This window comes from Scomber japonicus, chromosome 5, assembly GCF_027409825.1.
Source record: "Scomber japonicus isolate fScoJap1 chromosome 5, fScoJap1.pri, whole genome shotgun sequence".
Lineage (NCBI taxonomy): Eukaryota > Metazoa > Chordata > Actinopteri > Scombriformes > Scombridae > Scomber > Scomber japonicus.
In genome coordinates, this window is record NC_070582.1 from 25,136,721 (window position 1) to 25,156,645 (window position 19,925).

The 19,925-nt window shown below is 42.0% G+C and overlaps 1 protein-coding gene across 1 annotated transcript in view; it reads left to right on the forward strand.

Moving 5' to 3' along the window:
- mical3a (microtubule associated monooxygenase, calponin and LIM domain containing 3a) overlaps positions 1-19,925 on the forward strand; it is a 66,673-nt gene that overhangs the window by 32,084 nt on the left and 14,664 nt on the right. Inside the window, exons 17-38 of the mRNA XM_053318699.1 lie at positions 1,224-1,325; positions 3,439-3,549; positions 4,043-4,105; positions 4,302-4,415; positions 4,547-4,651; positions 5,057-5,170; positions 6,276-6,377; positions 7,523-7,630; positions 8,036-8,222; positions 9,026-9,120; positions 9,385-9,478; positions 12,142-12,337; positions 13,014-13,279; positions 13,605-13,697; positions 14,373-14,534; positions 15,024-15,086; positions 16,360-16,434; positions 16,592-16,705; positions 16,796-16,878; positions 16,965-19,020; positions 19,103-19,197; positions 19,727-19,903. Of these exons, the coding sequence (XP_053174674.1) occupies positions 1,224-1,325; positions 3,439-3,549; positions 4,043-4,105; positions 4,302-4,415; positions 4,547-4,651; positions 5,057-5,170; positions 6,276-6,377; positions 7,523-7,630; positions 8,036-8,222; positions 9,026-9,120; positions 9,385-9,478; positions 12,142-12,337; positions 13,014-13,279; positions 13,605-13,697; positions 14,373-14,534; positions 15,024-15,086; positions 16,360-16,434; positions 16,592-16,705; positions 16,796-16,878; positions 16,965-19,020; positions 19,103-19,197; positions 19,727-19,903 (4,575 nt within the window). The remainder of the gene's footprint in view (positions 1-1,223; positions 1,326-3,438; positions 3,550-4,042; positions 4,106-4,301; positions 4,416-4,546; positions 4,652-5,056; positions 5,171-6,275; positions 6,378-7,522; positions 7,631-8,035; positions 8,223-9,025; positions 9,121-9,384; positions 9,479-12,141; positions 12,338-13,013; positions 13,280-13,604; positions 13,698-14,372; positions 14,535-15,023; positions 15,087-16,359; positions 16,435-16,591; positions 16,706-16,795; positions 16,879-16,964; positions 19,021-19,102; positions 19,198-19,726; positions 19,904-19,925) is intronic.

Here is a 19,925-nt window from a genome sequence, read left to right on the forward strand (position 1 = left end):
GTGGGACCGAGCTGACTTTTAGAGGGACTTCTCCCTAGGAGAGCCTGCAACTTTACTGTTTTACACTCAGAGGTGCAAAATAGAAACTATGATGACATGTTGGAGTTTTCTGACATTTGCAGTTTGAAAAATTAAATAGTTGTCCAATTCAGAATTCTTAAAATCTCACCACCTCTGTATGTGTTATGTATTAATGCATAATGAATAATTATATGTAACATACGATTAATATGCACTTTTTACATTTTTAAACTTTAAGGAAACAGTAGCAAAAAAACAAAACAAATGTGAACATTACAGTAATTTACATTATTTTGCAGTGCCACATACTGCACACACGTCATCAAATATACCTGCTACTATTTGAAATAACTTAAAGATTCAAAAGCTCTTATATTAGCTTGAACCTGTTGTACTTAAGATGAGTTATCCTTCACCAAGTGACATCCAGCCAGGGAGATTATTCTCATGGAGGGTTTCATCCAAGTTGGATTTATGACTGCTAAAATTGTTGGACAAAATCATCACTGTTTCACAACAGCATTTTCCCTGTAGCAAAGAAAACTGTAGATTTGTGAGGACACAGGCTTCTGCAGGGAAAGCATGTGTTGTACTCGGTGCAGCACGAGGTCAGTCTCATAAAAGTCATCAAGTGTTCCCAAAGCATTTCTACTTCAATAGATTTTGTTAAAATGGATGAAACACTGTGTTGGTTTAGTAGTTGCAGCTGAATAGTGAGTAAGGAGAATGTTTTGTGGATTTATAAAAGATCAATAAAGGCTACAGTACTACAGCACGGCCCATTAGATATGACAGTTGTTTATTGAGATAACCTACATTTTGTGATGCTCATGTTTATACACTGACATAATGTTCTTCCAGGCTTGGGTAAAGATACATCATGCACACAAACTGTGTTTTCTTCTGTTTCCCTTTGTAACTGAAGTCCATTCTGTATGACATATACTCTGGAGTATTTTTCAAAGTGAATGCTCTGCATGATCTTATGACTCTTTGTCATCTCCTCATTAGTCTTTGACACATATTTTCCAGCCACTGTGACTCCATCCAACCATGATTCACTTCCTTTTCTCTGTTTCTCTCTCTGTCTCTCTCCTGGTCTCCACCTCCCATCATGGACTATTTCATGATGCCTTGCATGGTTTATTCGATCTATTTACCGGCCACACTCGCTGTCCGCTCATCTTTATCTGACCGCAAAGGGGGAATCTCTGCCCAATCTGGACCGCCTTTTGCCCCCTTCCCCGCCCATAACCCCTGTGAATGAGCCAGTGTTCCTGGCTCCTGTCCCAGCATGGAGAAAGGTAAAGAGTTGACATGCCCCGCCCTTTTAGAGACTAACCACTAGACTGAGCATCTAACCATACGTCCCTGTGGTGTGTCATAGTGGGGAAAACTGCTCTGTGTTGACCTAATACTTGTCTGTGCCACCTTCTCTGTTTAAGATCTTGGAGGAATTAACTTAATAGCTCAGTTTTATTAACCATCCAATCACCCGTGTGAGTGTTTTAACGTCTCAGTAAGATAGCAACGGGTCTTTGTGTCTGTGTGTGTGTAAATGTTTGGTTGTGTGTGAGAGTGCGAGAGAGAGACTTGAGAGTGCAGCACCATCATGGTCTCTCCCCCTTGCTTCTCCTGTCCTGGTTCAGAGACGCACACAGCAGCAGGAGCAGCTGAGCATTCGCTACAAAGAAAAGCTCAAGTGTCAGACGCTGCCCAGCAGGGGGGAGCAGGTACGGTTAGCTACGCTAGCCTGGTAGTCCTCCACTCCTTCAACCCTATCACATCCCACGAAGTCCAGATTCATCCCATATGATTCATACAGATGTAAATGGTTTGGCGCTTTAATCCAGAAGAGGGGGGGAGTAGGGGGAAGGTAGCCTCGCCAAGCCAGTGAACAGCTCATGAGCTCATTTTAAGATGCTTGAAAACATCCACAGAGAGCCGATTAAGCCCCACGCAGATGAATCAGCATTATATGGAAAGTGTTTAGATGATTTAATGGCTCTAAAAACCTAGTCAACAGCTGTTTCAGTAAGATGAGACATGATTCTGCAACTGCATGGCCTACAGTATTTCTTGCCTCAGCTGTATGGAGAAATTGATTTTGTTGGCGTCTTGAGGATGAAGTTTTGCAATTGTTTCCAAACCTCCACAGAGAAATGGTAAAAAAAAAAAATCTTCCCAAACTGGTCAAACCTGCTTAAAAATAACATAACACAAAATACGACTTGGACAAGCAACTACTCATTTCTGCAAGACGTGTTTTTCCATGTCGAAATTTGGTTGGGCAAACAAGCTTTGTTTTAGGTATGGGTCATTGTTTTCAGGACAAACAATACAATTTGAAACCAGTTAAGGGGATTGAATTCCCTAACATAACATACAAGGATTTAAAACAGTATAGGAAGAAACAGGAAAAAAGAATGAAAGATATTCCTCTATCCTGACTACCTTTCCCCTCTCTATTGAATTTTTTTATTACTTTTCTACAACTTAAGACCTTCCCTGATATTCCTCTGTAAACCACCAACTTAAGATCCACTGCTACTGTACAGTCATTCCTCCAGCCTCTGTAGAAGACCACCTATAGTCAGCTGGCCCGCTCCCATGTGAATAACCGACTCAGCACAGTTAACTGCCAGCAACAGTTTTCTGCCGCTGATGCGTAGAATTTTTTTGTTGGTCTTGTGACTAGATTAAGCATTCACATCAGATATTGATTTAAAGCCTCACGCTATTAAAAAGGATTTCATTAATCGCAATTCTGAAGTGTCACTCTAAGTCTAGCTGCTGTGTAAATTAGCTGAAACTCAATTGTAAAGACTAGAAATAATCTTGATAATCCAAAGCACTTCTCTACACAAAGTGTCAAGTGTCAGTGTCTTCATCCTTTGTTTGGTTATGATATTCTTGTCCAATTTTTTTTCCTCTATAGTATTCTATAATAAGTTTCTGCACATTCAGCTTTAAACTTCACGCCAAAGGTTAATTATAGCATCAGTAAATTACTTCCCCTTTTGGAAATGTATCACCACAGACACTGGACTGTATTACAGTATGAAGCGGTTTTATTTGTCCACGTGCACTTTGTGGGTGGTCTGTTTTTTCTGGGAGCATGTATGTGAGTGTGCACCAGTGTGTCAGGCATTGCTAATGGTGCTTAAAGTGTAAGTGAACCTAACTGACGTGCAAAGGGGCACCACACTAATCCTATTAATCAACTCTGTTATTACATTTGTGTAGTGTATACACACACTTACAGTCATTTGAAGGCACCACATGTCAGTCTGCCACTATGAATGACAATCAGTCATATTTACAGTCATATTTACGCTCAGCAGTAGCTCATCATTTTCTTCATCATTCTTCATCAACTTCTGCTGAATCTGCTGTTCCTGTCCCTCATCTCTCAAGGCCAGAAGTGGCGCAGACCAACTGTCCAGCTCAGGTTCTCGGAGCTGCCCAAAGAAAACCATTCTGCTTCCTTCCTCCTCCTCCACTTCCTCGCTCTGTCTTCACTCAGAGGTGACACATTCCGCTGTATCCGTCTGTTTGTTTCTGTCTATCTCTGCCGCAAACCCATCTAGCGTCCCATAACACCCACTCCCGTTTTTCTTCTTTGTAACCACTCTTCCTAATTATGTCTACTGTACCTCAGATTTGACCCCTACAATGTGCATAGTAAATAAAAACAAAATGCTACAATTCCCCAAGTGAACTCCCTATAAAGGTTACAGTCTTGTTTACTTCCCTGTGAGTGGGTAGTGTGTGTCATTTTGTCAGAGTAGCTGCTTGTTTTCATGCTGAAGTGTGTGTTGTTGGGATGTTGGCAGCTTGTAAATAAATGCACTCAGGGGAATTTGGGTAGTCCTTATTGTCAGGCACTGCCTGCGATTCTGCATAACAAGCTGTGCTCCGACACTACAGTCAACAACTCCTTTTGTAAGAACCTTTTTTCTGCTTGATGGAAACCAAAGTGATAATGCAGTATGTGTGTCTGCTCATCTCTGCCTTCAAGCATTTGGGTAACAGTCCGGAGGAAGAGGAGCTTCAATGCTATGAGACGCCTCTGAAATATGGGGTAGAGTAAAATGAGTGATTGCATGGATTTGACACTGCACTCTCTGTTTGTGGGTTTTTTATGAGATAATGGTTGGAATATACAGACTTCTGTTTTAAACAAACAGCCAAACCAGGCTATTCTTTATATAAAAAACATGGTGTTGTTAGCAGCCCTCTAGCTACACCCAAACCATCATCATAGTCTTTCTTGGCAGGAGTGGAAGCCGCTGCACCTGATAGACCCAGGACCCATTCATATACCTGGTATACAGGAGAGGGCTGAACGCCTGATCTCTAGGTTTAAAGGCAGACCTGACAAGCCACCAAAGGTGAACACTATGCATGGATATATATGGGTATATTTCTTAGTCTACATGGGAATAATATGCTATTGGTATATGCGTGCGCCTTCTCTAAAGTCTAATTACCTCTTTCAACCATCCCTCTTTTCTTCCTGGAGCCTAAGAAAAAGCCGTCCCGTTTCTTTTTAGAGCAGTGGCACTTGTCCGGAGGTCTGGCTGAGAGTCGAGGCTCACCACTTTCCTCTCCTGACTCTTGCAGAAAGGTTAGGTTTTTGGTGCTGTGTTCTGAGAATCTAACACATGATGATAATAATAATAATAATAATAATAATAATAATGATGATAATGAGGTATAACCTCTTATGAACATTTTGAGTATAAAGCCTTACTTGTACTGTAGGCCCAGTTTTAACTTCTCAAGTGTAGCCTGTTTGTCTAATGCCAGCACATTGCTGTCATAGTTAACTCACCCAGTCTTACATTACTGCATAAATCAAAGGCTGTCAGCTGGAACTATAAAAAACAATGGTTGACAGACCATATATGGCCTTTTCTACAATGACAAGGTTTTTGGAAAGGAGATCAGTTTTTTGGAAACCACTAAAAAGGCAGAGCATTAACTACATGTTCAACTTCGCACTTGAGATTGAATCATTATTTCTCTGCAGGATCAAGTAAGGCCCCTGCATTCAGATGACCCAGTGCCCTTATATGTACTTAGTATTCAGGAAAGGGCTGAGCAACTTGCCTCCCAATTTGAGGGCAGGCCAGCTGGACCACAGGTGAAATTTCACTATTCAAACGGATAATGATTTAAACATGTCAATAAAAAATAATGTTTCCCAGTTGGTCAACTTTACCTTTTTAGGGTCAGACACCAAAAGTTAGTCAGTATATGCTAGTAACTGCAGCATGTAAATACAAACTCAAAGCCACTGTAAAACTAAATGGTTAATAATGAAAAAAAAGTTTCTCTGTTTATATCATCAGTGGATGACATCAGTGGGTAACATCAGTAGCTAACCTTGGCTACAGAACAGATGAAAACTTGTCTCCAGTGATCATTTGAACCCAAACCATGATCTTTACATAGTTCTAATCAAGTAAACTAGACATTAACCACAGCGTCACACCTTAAAACATCAGTATTTTCACTCCCTACAAACAAAAGGAACTGAAAATACATAATTGTTCTTCAAGGGTGGAGATAATCGTTCATTAATCGTAATTGAGGTTAAAAGTTCAATTAATTGTGATTTAGATTTTTGCCATAATCACCCATCCCTAATATAAACTGTTTAAACCTGTAGAGTTAATCATATTTTCATCTGTAAACTGTATGAAAGTATACTTCATGATTAAAGAACCCCAAAACAAAATAAAACCATGCTAATTGGGTAGCATTGTATGCTAGTACAGGCTAGAGGTGTTAGACATGACATGAACGGAAAACGCATCATTCCTTTGAATTTAAATCAGTTTCAATTGACTTTATTTGGGATTTGCACAGGAACAGAGTATAAACACATTAGAATAGGAGAGATAGGAATATTATTAAAGAGAAACAAAAGAGAAGAATGTGGAAGTCACACATTGAAATTGAAATAGCAATGATAGTAGCCTACTATTACTTAACAAAAGTATGCTAGCATAACAACACCTGACTTTCTGAAGAACACATGAAAGAAGAACACGGTCCCTCCACACAATGTTTGACATTATAATTTTATTTTTAAAAAGGGTGTAAAAGATGACAGATCAATGTTCATATTAGGCTCTTCAGTTGTTAATATTACAATATTAATACTTTTGCAACTTTTAATTTACTTTTTAATGTAACTCTTCTGTACTTGTAACTACTCTCCTGTCTTCCTACTTTTCGTGGAGCCTAAGAAAAAACCCTCACGTTTCTTTATGGAACAATGGCACCAGGCCCGAGCCCAGTGTCCCCCTGATTCTCCCACTTCCTCCTCTGACACCATGAGACAGGTAGTCATTTCACACCTGGAAGGCATGGAGTGTGGTGACGCTAACACACTACACCTGGACTTAGTCTTTTTAAGAAGCGATGCATCGTCTCACTTAGTTGTAGATGTCACTTAACACAACTTAAGATGACCTGAGACTTACTCTCAATGCTGTTTGTTGTGAAATTTGAAGAAAATCATTTAACCCCTCACTTGTTAACTATGGTTGTTCTGATTAATATGTAGGTGAATTATCAGTTCTGTAACTGCCTGATTTCTATCTGAAAAGATATCAAAATGCTTGAACTCAATTATGAATCCAACAGTTATTTTGCCAATGGAGTCCCTACTGGTTGTTGTGGCCTCAATAGAAGCTTGGCAGCAAAAAAATCCAATCTAGTGGGAATCTCATGTTGACAAGCACAGTTGCAACTGTGGCGGAGTAACAGCTTTGCAATGGTTGGCATGACTTGTACTACATGTGATGCCAGTTCTTCCTCTATAGAAAGTTTAAATAAAGCTTTTTGGAAGGTTCAATAGATTCAAAGAAGTGTTTTTCAAGCATTTAGTTTTGTTCATATTTATTGTTTGATTAGTTGGAGCAATGGTGCAGGGTCATCGTGAGGCCCTCTGAGTATGCATGTCAATGAAAAATATGAATGAATGCATGACTGCTTTTACAGGAGTGTGTAAGCATGTGTACTACTCTTCATGAACAGTATTATATAACAGGAACACATGTCCACTAAGCAGCTGTAGTCTTTGAAATATTAGTGTTGTTGGTATATCTTTATTGTCTTAAACCCAATAAAGCTGTTTGTTGGCAGGTAAATGAATACCAGAACTGAAAGAATGATTTGTTTGACTGAAGGCTGAAGTGATTGTTTTGTCTTAATGTGTTTGGATTGTAGTTAGGTGGATCTGCCAGCACATCGAAACACTAGATGAGCAAGCATGAAAACATCACTCTATCATGTGTACTCCGTCAGACTCTATTATTTGTGAATACCCTCTATGTTTAAGCACTTGCTGCTATACTGAGTGACCTTCCCTTCTCTCTCCTTCCTATCTCTCTATCCTTTCTGTTTCCCATATTTCCTTCTCATGCATTATTTTCTAACCGTGCTCCACCTGTCTTTTTTTCCCTCCCTTTAATGCTGTTGATAGCGCTATGTAAGGATGTACACAGGGGGAGTTAGCTCATTGGCTGAGCAGATAGCCACTCAGCTTCAATCTCAGGAAGAGCCCAAGCCTCTGCCTGATAAGAAGGATTTGGTAAGCACGCTGTCCCCACCTTGAGGAGTAGATGTCATGTGACTGCTGCACAGATCAGAACCTCAGAGTGTTGTTTGCTGTCACTAGTTAACCTTGATCCATCTCCCCAGTAGCTGTACAATGTGTGTTCAACAAGTAACTGCAGTGTTGGCTGCTGTTGTGTTTGTATATAGTAATAAGTGATGAGTTTTTATTGCATTTCCCTGTTAGTTAAAACCTTTAACTCACTATGTTGTGGTATTATTATTATTAGGTTATAAATCAGCTCAATACCCAGCATACATCCACTTGGCTTGGTGTGTGAGAGTGAAGTTTGATGCCCACTACATTTTTTTGTATTAAACCTCTCCTCCTCATCTCCACTCCTCTTCTTAAACACTGATTCCATTATGTTTCTTTCCACAGGGTTCTCTCCGAAAAGAGTTCCCCGTCAACATTGGGGGCAGCGACGTTTGCTTTTTCTGTCGAAAGCGAGTGTACGTCATGGAGAGGCTGAGCGCAGAGGGGAAGTTCTTTCATCGCAGCTGCTTCAAGTGTGACTACTGCGGCACCACACTCCGTCTGTCCTCCTATGCCTTCGATGTGGAGGACGGTGAGACTAACATTCAGACTACATTCTTTATCATTAGCTGCAGCCAAAGGGAATTAAACGTATCTTTGGCTTCATGATCACAGCACTATAAAGGGAGAACATTAAAAAGAGTATATGCTTTGACTTGGACTAAACAGTTTTAATCAAGTGCCCCTACTCATTTCTTGGATTTGATAATGCAAACATTGGCGCCCTCCAGTGGTAGTATCAAAAAAGAAACTGGCAGACCATTTGCACCACAACCTCCCATTCCTTCCAATGGATTTAAGCCACGAATGATCTGAAAGCAATATATAAACTACACCAAATGTCATCAAGCTTTTCTAATTTTTGTACAAACAATACCTTCATACAGTCATAATAATTCTGAAGCTGCTTATAACCACATGTAATTTGATGATGATGTGATGTGACATTACATTACAGTGACCCCTGATTGGAGTGAAGTCTCATGATTCATATTTTTCCTCTCTGGGAGGTGTCTATTATTCTCAAGGACAGGCAGCAGATTGTTCATTCAAACACAGTAACAGTTTCTTGGAATTCGCCGTGGGACTAAAACCCACTGAGCGTCTGAACTGAGTATTTTCTCAGTCTGAATGACAAACACACAGTCTCCATCTGCACAACAGATAAGGCCTATGGACTCTGTGAGGTGAAATATACAGAAAATGCTCTGTATACACAGTACCAGTCAAATGTTTGGATACATGTTCTCATTCAACTGAATGAAAAGGTGTGTCCTAACTTTTACTGTATATATTCAATTTTGCATTTATGATGTTTTCTCATTTACTCTGCAGGGAAATTTTACTGCAAGCCGCACTACTGTTACCGTCTGTCTGGATATGCTCAGAGAAAGAGGCCTGCTCCCTCCCCTGCTCCAATCACAGCTAAGGTACTTGTTTTTATTGACTACATCCTGGTGGAAATCATGACCAGCTGGTAAATAATGAAGGAAGTAATTGTTTGGTTTATATTTTAAAAACTGTGCTTAGTTATGGGCATCAGGGCCAACATGTGGGAAGCAGTGTACTTTATTAAAGGGGAAACATTTTTTACTTCAGTCTTCTTCTGTTGTGTTCTGACATTTTGTACTTGCATTAAAACCACTTGTGTCTCCCAACACTTTGCTATAGTTGACATCAGTTGTCTCTTGCAGGAGAACCAAGCGCCCCAAAGTCCTGTGGTGACCGTGGATGCCCCCGGGAGGGCGATGGCAGCGGCAGCCCCCTCGGCCGAACACCAGCCTTCAGGTACCCCACTTTCCTCTCTTGCTGTGGCGGTTGCTCCCTGCCGTCTGGCCATGGGCGTAGGAGTCTCGATGCGTATCCTCCGCCGCACGTTCTCCTGGACCTGCCACCAGGTGGCACACAACCCCCTAGACTCTCCCTTCCTGTGTACCTACTGCATCTACCTCTTCTGCTGTTTCACCATCAATGTCCTGCTCAACCTCCTCTAGCATGACTCTCTTGTCCCCTCTTCTTTTTTCCCCACCTTACTTCCTTTCTTTTACTCTTTGCCGACTAATGTCAGTGGGATTGTATAGATTTAGCTCTCGCATTCTCCTCTGATTGTATTGACTCACTGAGCCTGCGGAGTGTTCATATACATCTTCTTTGTCTCAGTGACTTTTTTCTTCAAGATGCAGCATTCTTTCTGTTACTGTTAGCAGCCGTTTTATGACTTGTGATTGGCCGAGGCGGTGAAACAGCACTCTGGCAGAGTCATATTAGAAATGAATGGTGCATCTTGAATTTATTTACTTTTCTTGGCTTGGAAATTAAACTTAGTTTGGCAAAGTTCCTTCTGGTTAGTTCTCCAGACAGCAATATTAACCATTTCTATGACTCTTTTGCACAGCTTCCTATTCTGATTATATTGTTAGACGTGGCAGCTTTCTTAATTCAAAATATCCGTTAAAAATTGACATATAGCTTCAAATGCATGTATCTTAAGTACATTATTTACCTTCACATGATTTTTGCCTATCTGTGTTTTAATGAAGAGCCAAGCTGACTTAATTTGTGATTGTAACCTCTAGTGGCCTGTGACTGCTCTCTTTTAGCTCTACCTCCTCTCCTGTGTGATGTGTTTCTTTTAGAGCCTGCTTTGTGATGTGTTTCTCTCTCTCCCTCTGTAAGCTGTTTTGCACCTACAGTATCCCTTTTTACTGAAACTCACCATACTGTGATGAAAGTGCCTGTACCAATGTTTTTGTGAGCTTTACCTTTCCCCCCTCCTATCAGAGCAGCTTAAAACTGAGAGCTCTACTAGTGCTTGAATTAGTGCCTGTGATTGGTTTTCCTGTGATTTTCTCCCCCCCCCCCTCCACACTTCTCTGTCCAACCTTCTTGGCTGTCCTCCTGCATCCCTCAACCTCTCACCCCAGTCAGACTGCTGTTAAGACCCACTTGTGTTTGCTCAATATACTGTATGCATCTTTGCAGCGTTATTTGCATTGAATAAGACTAGAAAGAGGTGAACAGAATAGATAGAGAGAAAAGCAAATATGGCCATTTAAGTATATAAAGTGTAGGCCTGCTGCCTTTTGTGGCAAGTATAGTATTATAACTTGATAGTAGTTAATTACAAATAAACTAGTAATACTAAATATATCTAACATGAGTTCTGTGATGAGCTTTGATAATTCCTAAGCGGTAACTGTAAAGGTGTAAGGAAAAATGACATCATATTTTTCTTAATTCAGCATTCAAAATTACTTCCAGCTGATGTATTCAAGTATTTTAAGTAATTTGTGAGAAGTCCAGTTTAGTAATTACTCCGTGCTGTTTATTCATTATGGTTTATGATTAATGACATGGTAAATGATAAGTATCAATATAGTGCTTTCTGTAGTAATAACAGTAGAAGTCGTTTAATTTCAGGGCTCGCTCGGGAAATATGAACCATAAAATTGACAAGGACTGGGTCGTTTTCTTCACAGTTATCTTGGTTTTTCAGGCATGTTGCTTTATTAAAGAGAGAGGAGGGAAAAGTTGCAGCTGTTCAACCACAGACCACATTCCTCATCTACTAAAAAAAAATAACACAAGTATCAAATATCACACATTCACGGTCACACATTTCTCTTTTTTAAGTGGGATTTACACAGGGGGTCATTGGTCATTTGGGGGGAGGGCATTTTATTTCTGCTTAAGTGAGTGGAGAGATGACAGATGTAGTATAATGAGTAATGTACTATTTTGATCCATTCCACTCACCTTCCCCAAACTCTTTGAATTATAATTTTGAGGAGAAAAAAAAAAGTTTTAAGATTTGCTTCTCAGGATGGGAAAAAGGCAAGGCACCAACCTCGTACCTATAACTGTAGAATAATAAAACTGTTTTAGAGTGTTAAACTTATTTGTGTTTGTTGATACTATCTGCTGTAGGAATATAATCTAATGCAATAAATTCAGTTATAGAGCTTAAATCGGTGTGTTCTTGTCAGTTTGTCCTTAAAATATAAGTTTGTTTTGGTATAGTGGGATTAAAATGGAAATAATAATATAATTGTGCAAAAATGTGTGTGGAAATACTCTAGTTAGCTACTGTTGGATGTGTGATGGATTTGATGCAATCAGACTGATATGCTGACACACAGACATTGGCAGAATTCCTTTGTGTCCATAATCATATTTTTGGCACACAGTAGATGTGTTATAGTGCAGTTTATTCACACATAGGCAAATATAGTTGGAAGTCTAATTATGCCTACGCCCTCAGTCAGCCCTGCATAGGTTTTATGTTCTTTTTTGCTTCTCTCCCCTCTTCTGTGAATTGATCTGATTCTCACTTATGTTTTCTGTGCTCTCTTCCCTCCAACTTCGGTGCCCTGCTTTCTTACCTCCATCCCCGGTCTGGTGTCATCATTTCGCCCCGGGGTCTCTACCTTGCGCTCCACCGTCAACCACAGCACCGGAGGTCAACGGGCTGCAGGAGCCGAGCCTAGCTAAACGGCTACGGGGAACTCCTGAGCGCATCGAGCTGGAGAACTACCGCCTGTCGCTGCAGAGGGAGGAAGAGCTGGAGGAGGTGCCGGAGGAGACGCTGGCAGAACACAACCTCAGCAGTGTGCTGGACAAGGCCACAGAAGCTGACCTGGGCTCTAGGTAGGAGCAGAAAAACAGGAAACACTGTTTTGTTAATGTCTTAACCATGGTGAATTTAAGTATTTCTTTTTTTTTTTTTCTTAAAGTATATTTTTTCGGGCCTTTTTGCCTTTAATGTACAGGACAGTATAGATAGACAGGAAACAGGAGGCAGAGAGAGGGGGAATGACATGTAGGATAAGACCGCTCGGCTCGGGCTTCGAACCGGGGTCACCTGCAACGAGGACTATAGCCTCAACACATGGGGCGGGTGCTCTACCCGGTGAGCTAAGCTCAACCCCGAATTTAAGTATTTCTAATTTGCTGAAACCATGATGTGAATTATTGGAATTGATGGAATTGATCAGTTTAGGGCTGTTGTTTTAATTTAATGAGATATTTTAGTTTTTTCTTCTTTTGTTTCTTTCATTCATTTAATTTTTGACACTTAACATACTAAATGTTTAATTGATAAGCTAAACCATCACTCAAAATAAATGACAAATGAATTGATAATTAGAACAAACATTAGTTGTGTCCCAGTGTACGTTGTGTTGATTCCTCAACACTGGAGGTCAGAAAAGCTTGCAGGAGATTGTCGATGTAGATATTACAAATTTGTTCAGTCCCTTCAGAAAATGTAGGGAAAGGAAGTTAGAGTCACTTGACCGAATTTCCCTCCTTTTTTTCCCAACAGTAGCTCAGAGTCAGACATGGAGGAGGAGGATGAGCAGGAGGATCAGGAGGAGGTGGAGGCGGAGGCGGAGGCGGAGGTGGAGGTGGAGCAGCAACCTCTCAGCCCCTCAGACCTGGGCGGTGTTCCCTGGAAGGAGGCGGTAGAACTCCACGCCAAACTGAGGGGCGACGACGCAGCCAGCAGAGACGGGGAAGCAGATGAGGAGGACGAAGAGGAGGAGGAGGAAGACGGGGATGAGGATGAGGATGATGAGGAGTCAAGCGATGGTAAATTTTGTTTTTCCATCACAGAGTGGCTCATGTGAAAACCAGGTGTAGTTAGTTTCCTGTTGTGTATGTTTTTTGTATGTTTACAACCTGTCCGATACAATTCAGAACTCCACCTACTTTTTATCCAATTCTGTTATACGTGTGGTGTCGATGTCTCAAACATTGTTGTCCTCATCCTTTGCTTCTTCCCTCCTTGTCCACTTCCTCCTCTTCATTTCTTCCTCCCCGTGTCAACTGTGTCTGTGTGGGTGCGTGTATGTGTGTATCTGTATGTGTATGTATATATTTCTTTGGTTGGGCCTCTGTCTCCCCCTGCTGGCAGAGGGGGATTACTGCCCCTGGGACAGGGAGCTCCAGTCAGGCCTTTGGCTGGAGAAGTACCTAACAGATGAAGAGGATGTTGGTACATTTAAAGGTAGCAGCAAAACTGCCTGTGGATGTGTTTGAGCGTGATATATAATCCTTGCTGGTTTGGGTTTCTTCTTCTTTTCAAGGATTTCTCCGATAAGTGTGGCTTTCTATTTTTGATGTCTTTGTTTTTTGGTTTGTTGGTTGCAGTTTTGTGTTCATACTGGTTCCTTTTTAAGAGATATGAGTCCCATTTTTAATCTGCTGTTTAACCCATCTGTTTTCGTGTATGGCTTTGAAATACTAATCTGATAAATGCCAGAGATTTTTTGCCCCCCCCCCCTCCCCTAGGTGTTGCAGTTACAGTATGGTTTGGTATTGAACGACATTTTCTGGATAATATAATTTTTTTTAACTTTATATCTTTGAAGCTCACTTTTTTTGTTTTGACTTTTTTTGCAGTCTAGTGCATGCAGCCTCCCTCTACTCCTCTCTGATGAAATTTCATTGCTGCTATATTCTAACTGTCTCTCTGCCCTCTCTCTTTCATTCGTTGTCCCATCTTTTCCCTTCTCTCTTCTTCCTCTTGTGTGTTTCTCTACCTTCCCTGCACAACTGTCCTACTTTCTCTTTATCTGTCTCTCCTCTCATGGTTTACACAACTTCATCACACCTCATTAAAAAAAAAACCAAACAAACAAAAAACCACAACGCTGCATCATGCGCTGACAACCTCATTTAGCCAGGAACCTACAGATTCAGCAAGTCCTGCAGCCTGTGGATCCCCAGGCCATTCCAGGGTTGGTGAGAACACACCTGGACTCTGAGACAGACAAGGATGGTCAGCCAGCCTCAGCCTCCCAACCCTCCCACCCCTCTGAGTTCACGCAGCCCTCCTCCACAGGTAACCTACCGCGAGGAGCTGAACTGTGGGAAGGCTTCGTTGGGCTATAGGCCGTCACAGTGTTAAGGATGAGAGCGTGTCATTGCACCAGTGTGGCTGCTGCTGTTCTGTTTGTATGTCTGTGTCTGGGACAGGAGGAGCCACCTCCCCCAACTAACCCACCTGTTGTGTTGTTAATCATCTCTGATTTTGTACATGTTGTCACATTGCTTTTTTTTTTTTTTTTTTTCTTGGAATGTCTAATTTTTGTATTCAATCTTTTAATTTGTCGTTTACAGTCGCTGTCGATCCTGTGGGGTGAACATAAAACGTTCTTCAACCACATCCCAGTGCATCATATAACCCCTCCCTTGTCAATTTCTTTTTGATTTTTGTCCTGCTTTGTTCTTTTGTGTTCTGCTATGTTCTTTTTCATGTGTCTAATTACTTTGCTGTTATTTCCCCTGCCATCTATCCCTCCTTGGTCTGTATCTTCTGGTTTGAATGTAGCCCCCGCCCACACATCCGCCCGACACGAGGCAGTGCGAGTCTGGTTGGAGTCAATGTCTGGAGGTAGCACAGACTTAAAAGGGATCTCACGACATCCCGCCTTAGATTCATATTCTATCTATCTGCCGGCTGACCTTTTTTTCTTGGAGCATGCACAAACACATGCAAAGACCAGTAAACTCACAAGCATGCGCGCTGTAAGGCTGTCGCTCTCGAGAGTTCTGCTCTCTTGGGTTCAGACCAACACCTGTGTTTCACCTTTCACAACCAAACCTCTCATCCCACCCTTTCAACTTCCAAACAATGTATTTGCTCTTTACTTTGCTTGGTATATTGTCCTGTAATGCAACATATTCCAGAGACAGATAAGCCATCAGTGCTTGAAAACACTCATCATCACTGTGTTTCTTGCCCTGATGGGTAACATGTGAAGTATTGCACTTGAAAGCTGCTATTACTGTTGTTATATTTTCGGGCTAACCCTTTTACTGCCTCTTGTACTTGCACAAAGTTCAGAGAATGATGCTGATGATGTACTTGATCAACTGTTTAAAAGCGTGAATGAATCAAATGAGAGTTCAACACATACATTTGAGTTAATGGGCAGCACTTGCGTTCTGGGTTAAAAGCTTAGTATGGTCTCCTTGTGCTCCGACCCACTAGAAGTGGATATTTGTTACATGTCTGTGCACCCACCTGAACAACTGCATATTAAGTGCATTTAGCAGAAATGATTGTAATGGTTACTGTTAGGCTGCTCAAATGCATGTATTAACTGTGTGGGTTATTTCCCTGTGTCAGTTTTTTTTTTTTTTTAGGAAAAATAGTTTCAACCAGGAAATTTTGTTTACACAAGGATTGGTTCTGCTTTTGCTTGATAATCCTAAAATGGATAGCTGCATGTACCTGTCAACTAATGCTACTCTGTACCCATCCTTTGTTCATATTTATTAACAGAACTATTGCATATTATTGCATTTGTATGCAAAACTTATGGTTTCCTTGCCAAGAAAGAAAAACAAACTTTCCTTAAAGCTGTCCTCACAAGAGAAAAGGATTTTGGTTTTGAATCCTTTTCATCCTTTTTCAACTTTAAATTTCTTTCTTTAACAGCGCTCCACTCTTCTAAATTGGTCTTGATAGTTTTTTTTTTCATTAAGCAATCTTTGAACTCTGGTGCTGTTTTTGAAAATCATGCTAGCAGCTAGAATTTGTGAGAACATTTCAGTTCAGGTTAGGTTGTTAGGAAGATGGGAAAAAAACATTTTTTTTTTAAACAGAAGACAAAATGTGATGGCCAGTTGGATAATTTCTTGCCATTATTTTGTCAAACCAGAGCCCTGTGAGGATGACGACCTGGAAGAAGAAGCAGACAGTCCGGATATGGAGCCTTGTACAGAGGTGGATCAGGGTAGGCAGTCAAAATAATACAGATGATAATAAAACCATCAATTCAGAATAACACATTTTCTGATTACAGAGCTGTTCTCCATTACAATAAAAACATAAACATAATTCAAGTTGTAATGTAACGTGCAGTATTTTATAATGTTATGTTTAACTTCCAGATGACATCCCCTCAGATGCAGAAGCTGAGGCTCGTTTGCACCAATTAGAACCCGCTGAGGCTCTTCCTGAAGAAGACAAAAAATCAGAAAGTCTGGGAATGGCTTCAAGTATTGGTACATATCAATCATTACTTCAAACTGATCCCTGAGATTTATTTATTACATGAATAAAAAGAGGAGCGTTTTTTTTGTTTGTTCATTCAGAACCATCAAGCTTCAGCCCGACACAGAAAGAAGAGGATGTTGTTCTTTCTCCACTCAAACTATCACCACAGCCTGAAACACAGGTGAGATAACGTCATGGTTATCAAGTTGACATATGCTGTGTTCATTTTTACTAAACCTTGATTTTCTGCCCCTCGCCCCCACCCAGGTATCTCCATCTCCTCCCTCCCAGGTGAAGTCTCCTAGCACTCGGTTTTTCCCAGATCCTTTCCTTCCTGAGGCAACAACGCCTGAGAAGACAACTCTATCTCCAGTCACCAAGAGCCCACCGTGTCTTTCACCTGCTCCTGGCCACAGTCCTTCTCCAGTCTCCTCTCCCACTCTTGCTGCCGAACCTGCCTCATCTCCCCCCAGGTCACCCGTCAAATCACCCGTCATCTCTCCAGTCAAGACAGCCATCGAGTCACCCGTCAGATCCCCTGTCCAATCACCGATTGGTTCACCTATCCGCTCCCAGCCCACCCCCCTACCAGAGACTTGCACACCTAAATCTCCGGTCTACCCTCACCGCTCAATTTGCCCTCTCACTGGCAATCCCCTCTCCCCGATCTGTACCCAGCCTTTAACCTGCCACGAACCCTCATCACCCCTCAGCTCTGATTCTCCCGTCAGAACTCAGCCTGTTCCCGCAGTCACTTCAACACCTATGGCCAAAACAGACAAGGCCACACCTGATTCCTCAAGGTCTGACAGCTCGTCAACAGAGGAAACTCCATCTAAAAAGACGGATATCATTGAGGAATTTTGGTTAAAGAGCGCTGAGATCAGAAAGAGCCTCGGTCTGACTCCTCTGGACCGCAGCAGTAAAATCTTAGAGAAAAGTATTGATAAGGCTCCAACACAGGAACCCACCCCTGCCAAGACACAGCCTCCAAATGTGTCTGAGGAACAGAAGCCTGCCGTCACTGGTCGCGCTGTCATACGCAGACTCAACATCACTCTTGAGGGTCAAGTCATTACTCCTATTGCTCCTCTAGAGCCTAAGAGTAATGGCTCTGAAAGGAGGGAAATCAGCAGCAGCTCTGGTTTGGGGTTAAACGGAAGCATGGCCACAAGCCAAACAGCAAACAGTGACAGCTATAGCACATCTGACTCCACCATGCTCACCCCACCCTCCAGTCCACCGCCGCCTGTGCCTGCTAATCAGTCTCCTGCTATACTCAGGCAGCAGAGACACCAGGTGTCCTGGAGCAATGGAACAGAAAAACCTCCATGCGAGCGTGCCAAAGAGCCAGCAAAAACTAAGACTCCTGTTCCCACGCCAAGGACGCAGCTGAGCCCGGTGTCTGTGCCCAAGCCTGCACCCAGGAAAGTCTCGTCACCACAAGCAGATATAGAAACAACTCCTCCGGTGGTTGTCATGAGGGAGAAGAAGAAGGAGCCGCGGCCGGAGAACGCAAGGAAGTCGTTCGTGGAGACGGTGGAGGAGATTCCGTTTGCTGATGACGTGGAGGAGACGTACGATGAGCGGACACCAGAAACGAGCATGAACAAGTTCTACACTCCACCCACCAGCAAGCCCAGCAGGGAGAGACCTCCCATGCACCTGGCCTTAGCAATGGAGAACGGTAAACCCAATATTCCTGTCAACTCAGCCTCTAAGTCCCAGAGGGAGACTCAGTTCTCTCAAGAGGCCAAAGAGATTGCTGAGGAGAGAATCAGGGCCAGAGAAAAGTCTGTCAAAAGCCAGGCTCTGAAAGATGCCATGGCCAAGCAGCTAAATAAAATGAAAGAATCTGACGTAGATAAGGGTGCCTCACCTAAAGTGGCCTGGAGTGTAACCCCAGATATTACTGGAAAAACGAAAAAGTCAGTCGGATCTCCAAAGACATCAGCTGTGAAAGCTCTGGAGTCAAAGAAGGCAGAGATCCTACCCGAGCGTTTCTTCAGCAGCAACAAGAGTCTGGACAGCTCTGTGGCGTCGTCTGACGGCTCCTCCTCGAGCAAGAGCAAGAAACGAAGTTCCCTCTTCTCGCCTCGCAAAAATAAGAAAGAGAAAAAAGCCAAGAACGACAGCAGCAGGCTCTCCGGCACAGATGAGACACCGCCTAAACACAAGTCACTGTGGAAGGCCGTCTTCTCAGGGTATAAGAAGGACAAAAAGAAAAAGCAGGATGAAAAATCATGTCCAAGCACGCCGTCCTCCAGTTCCACCACTCAGGACTCTGGGAAGAAGAGAACATCGCCTCTTGGAAAGTCATCAGGTGATTTGAAATGTGTTTTCAAAGGTGGTGTTTATGCTTCACTTTCTGTGAAACTAATCATTTGACTTATTCGATGTTACAGACTTGAAGTCGCGTAGAAACCTGAGCTTTTCAGAGGATTCAGACCTGTCATGTGACGACATTCTGGAGAGATCGTCCCAGAAGTCGAAGGCAGATGTGAGTAACGACAGACACAAGTAGAGATATCACTTTTTTTTTGGACAAAAGGTATTTAACTGAACACACTGACGGGAGAGTTGTGTCTGAGTCATCCACTTAGATAATGATTTGATTCGACACCTTTTGAAACTCTTGAAGGTCCTGAATAAGTATTTAACCTAGGCATATAATAAATAACAGTAAATTGCTCTTCAAAATTGATTATCGTCTACATTTTTATCAAAATCAGGCATTTCTAGAGCAGCCCTCATGCTTTTCCACCGTGAAAACTGGAAACGAGCATCAAAGATAGTCAAGTGGGTGGCATTGGAAAGGTTCATGATGCTGTCTTAATGAAGCGGAACATAATGAGTTATCTGTTGTACAGCATACTTAAATTCTCCTAATGCCCAAGTAAGTACCATACGCCTATTTAGAGCATTCCAGACAGTGAATTTAGTTGATGTGTCATTATCACATCCACTGCATCCATTTGTGTTTCTGCTTTGTCTATAAAACACTTTGAAATCATTTCTTCCACTCCCAGACACATACGGACATCTTTGACCTAGTATCAGGCATGCAGAAGGAGGCAATAAAGGAGGAGAAACTGGAAAAGCAGAGAAGGAGGGAGTTAAAGGAAAGAAAGAGGGTGAAAGAGAGACATAAAGAAAGAGAACGGGAGAAAGAGGTTGATCGAGAGAAGGAGAAAGGCAATAAGGAGGTATTTTGTAGCGAGGGGTTAG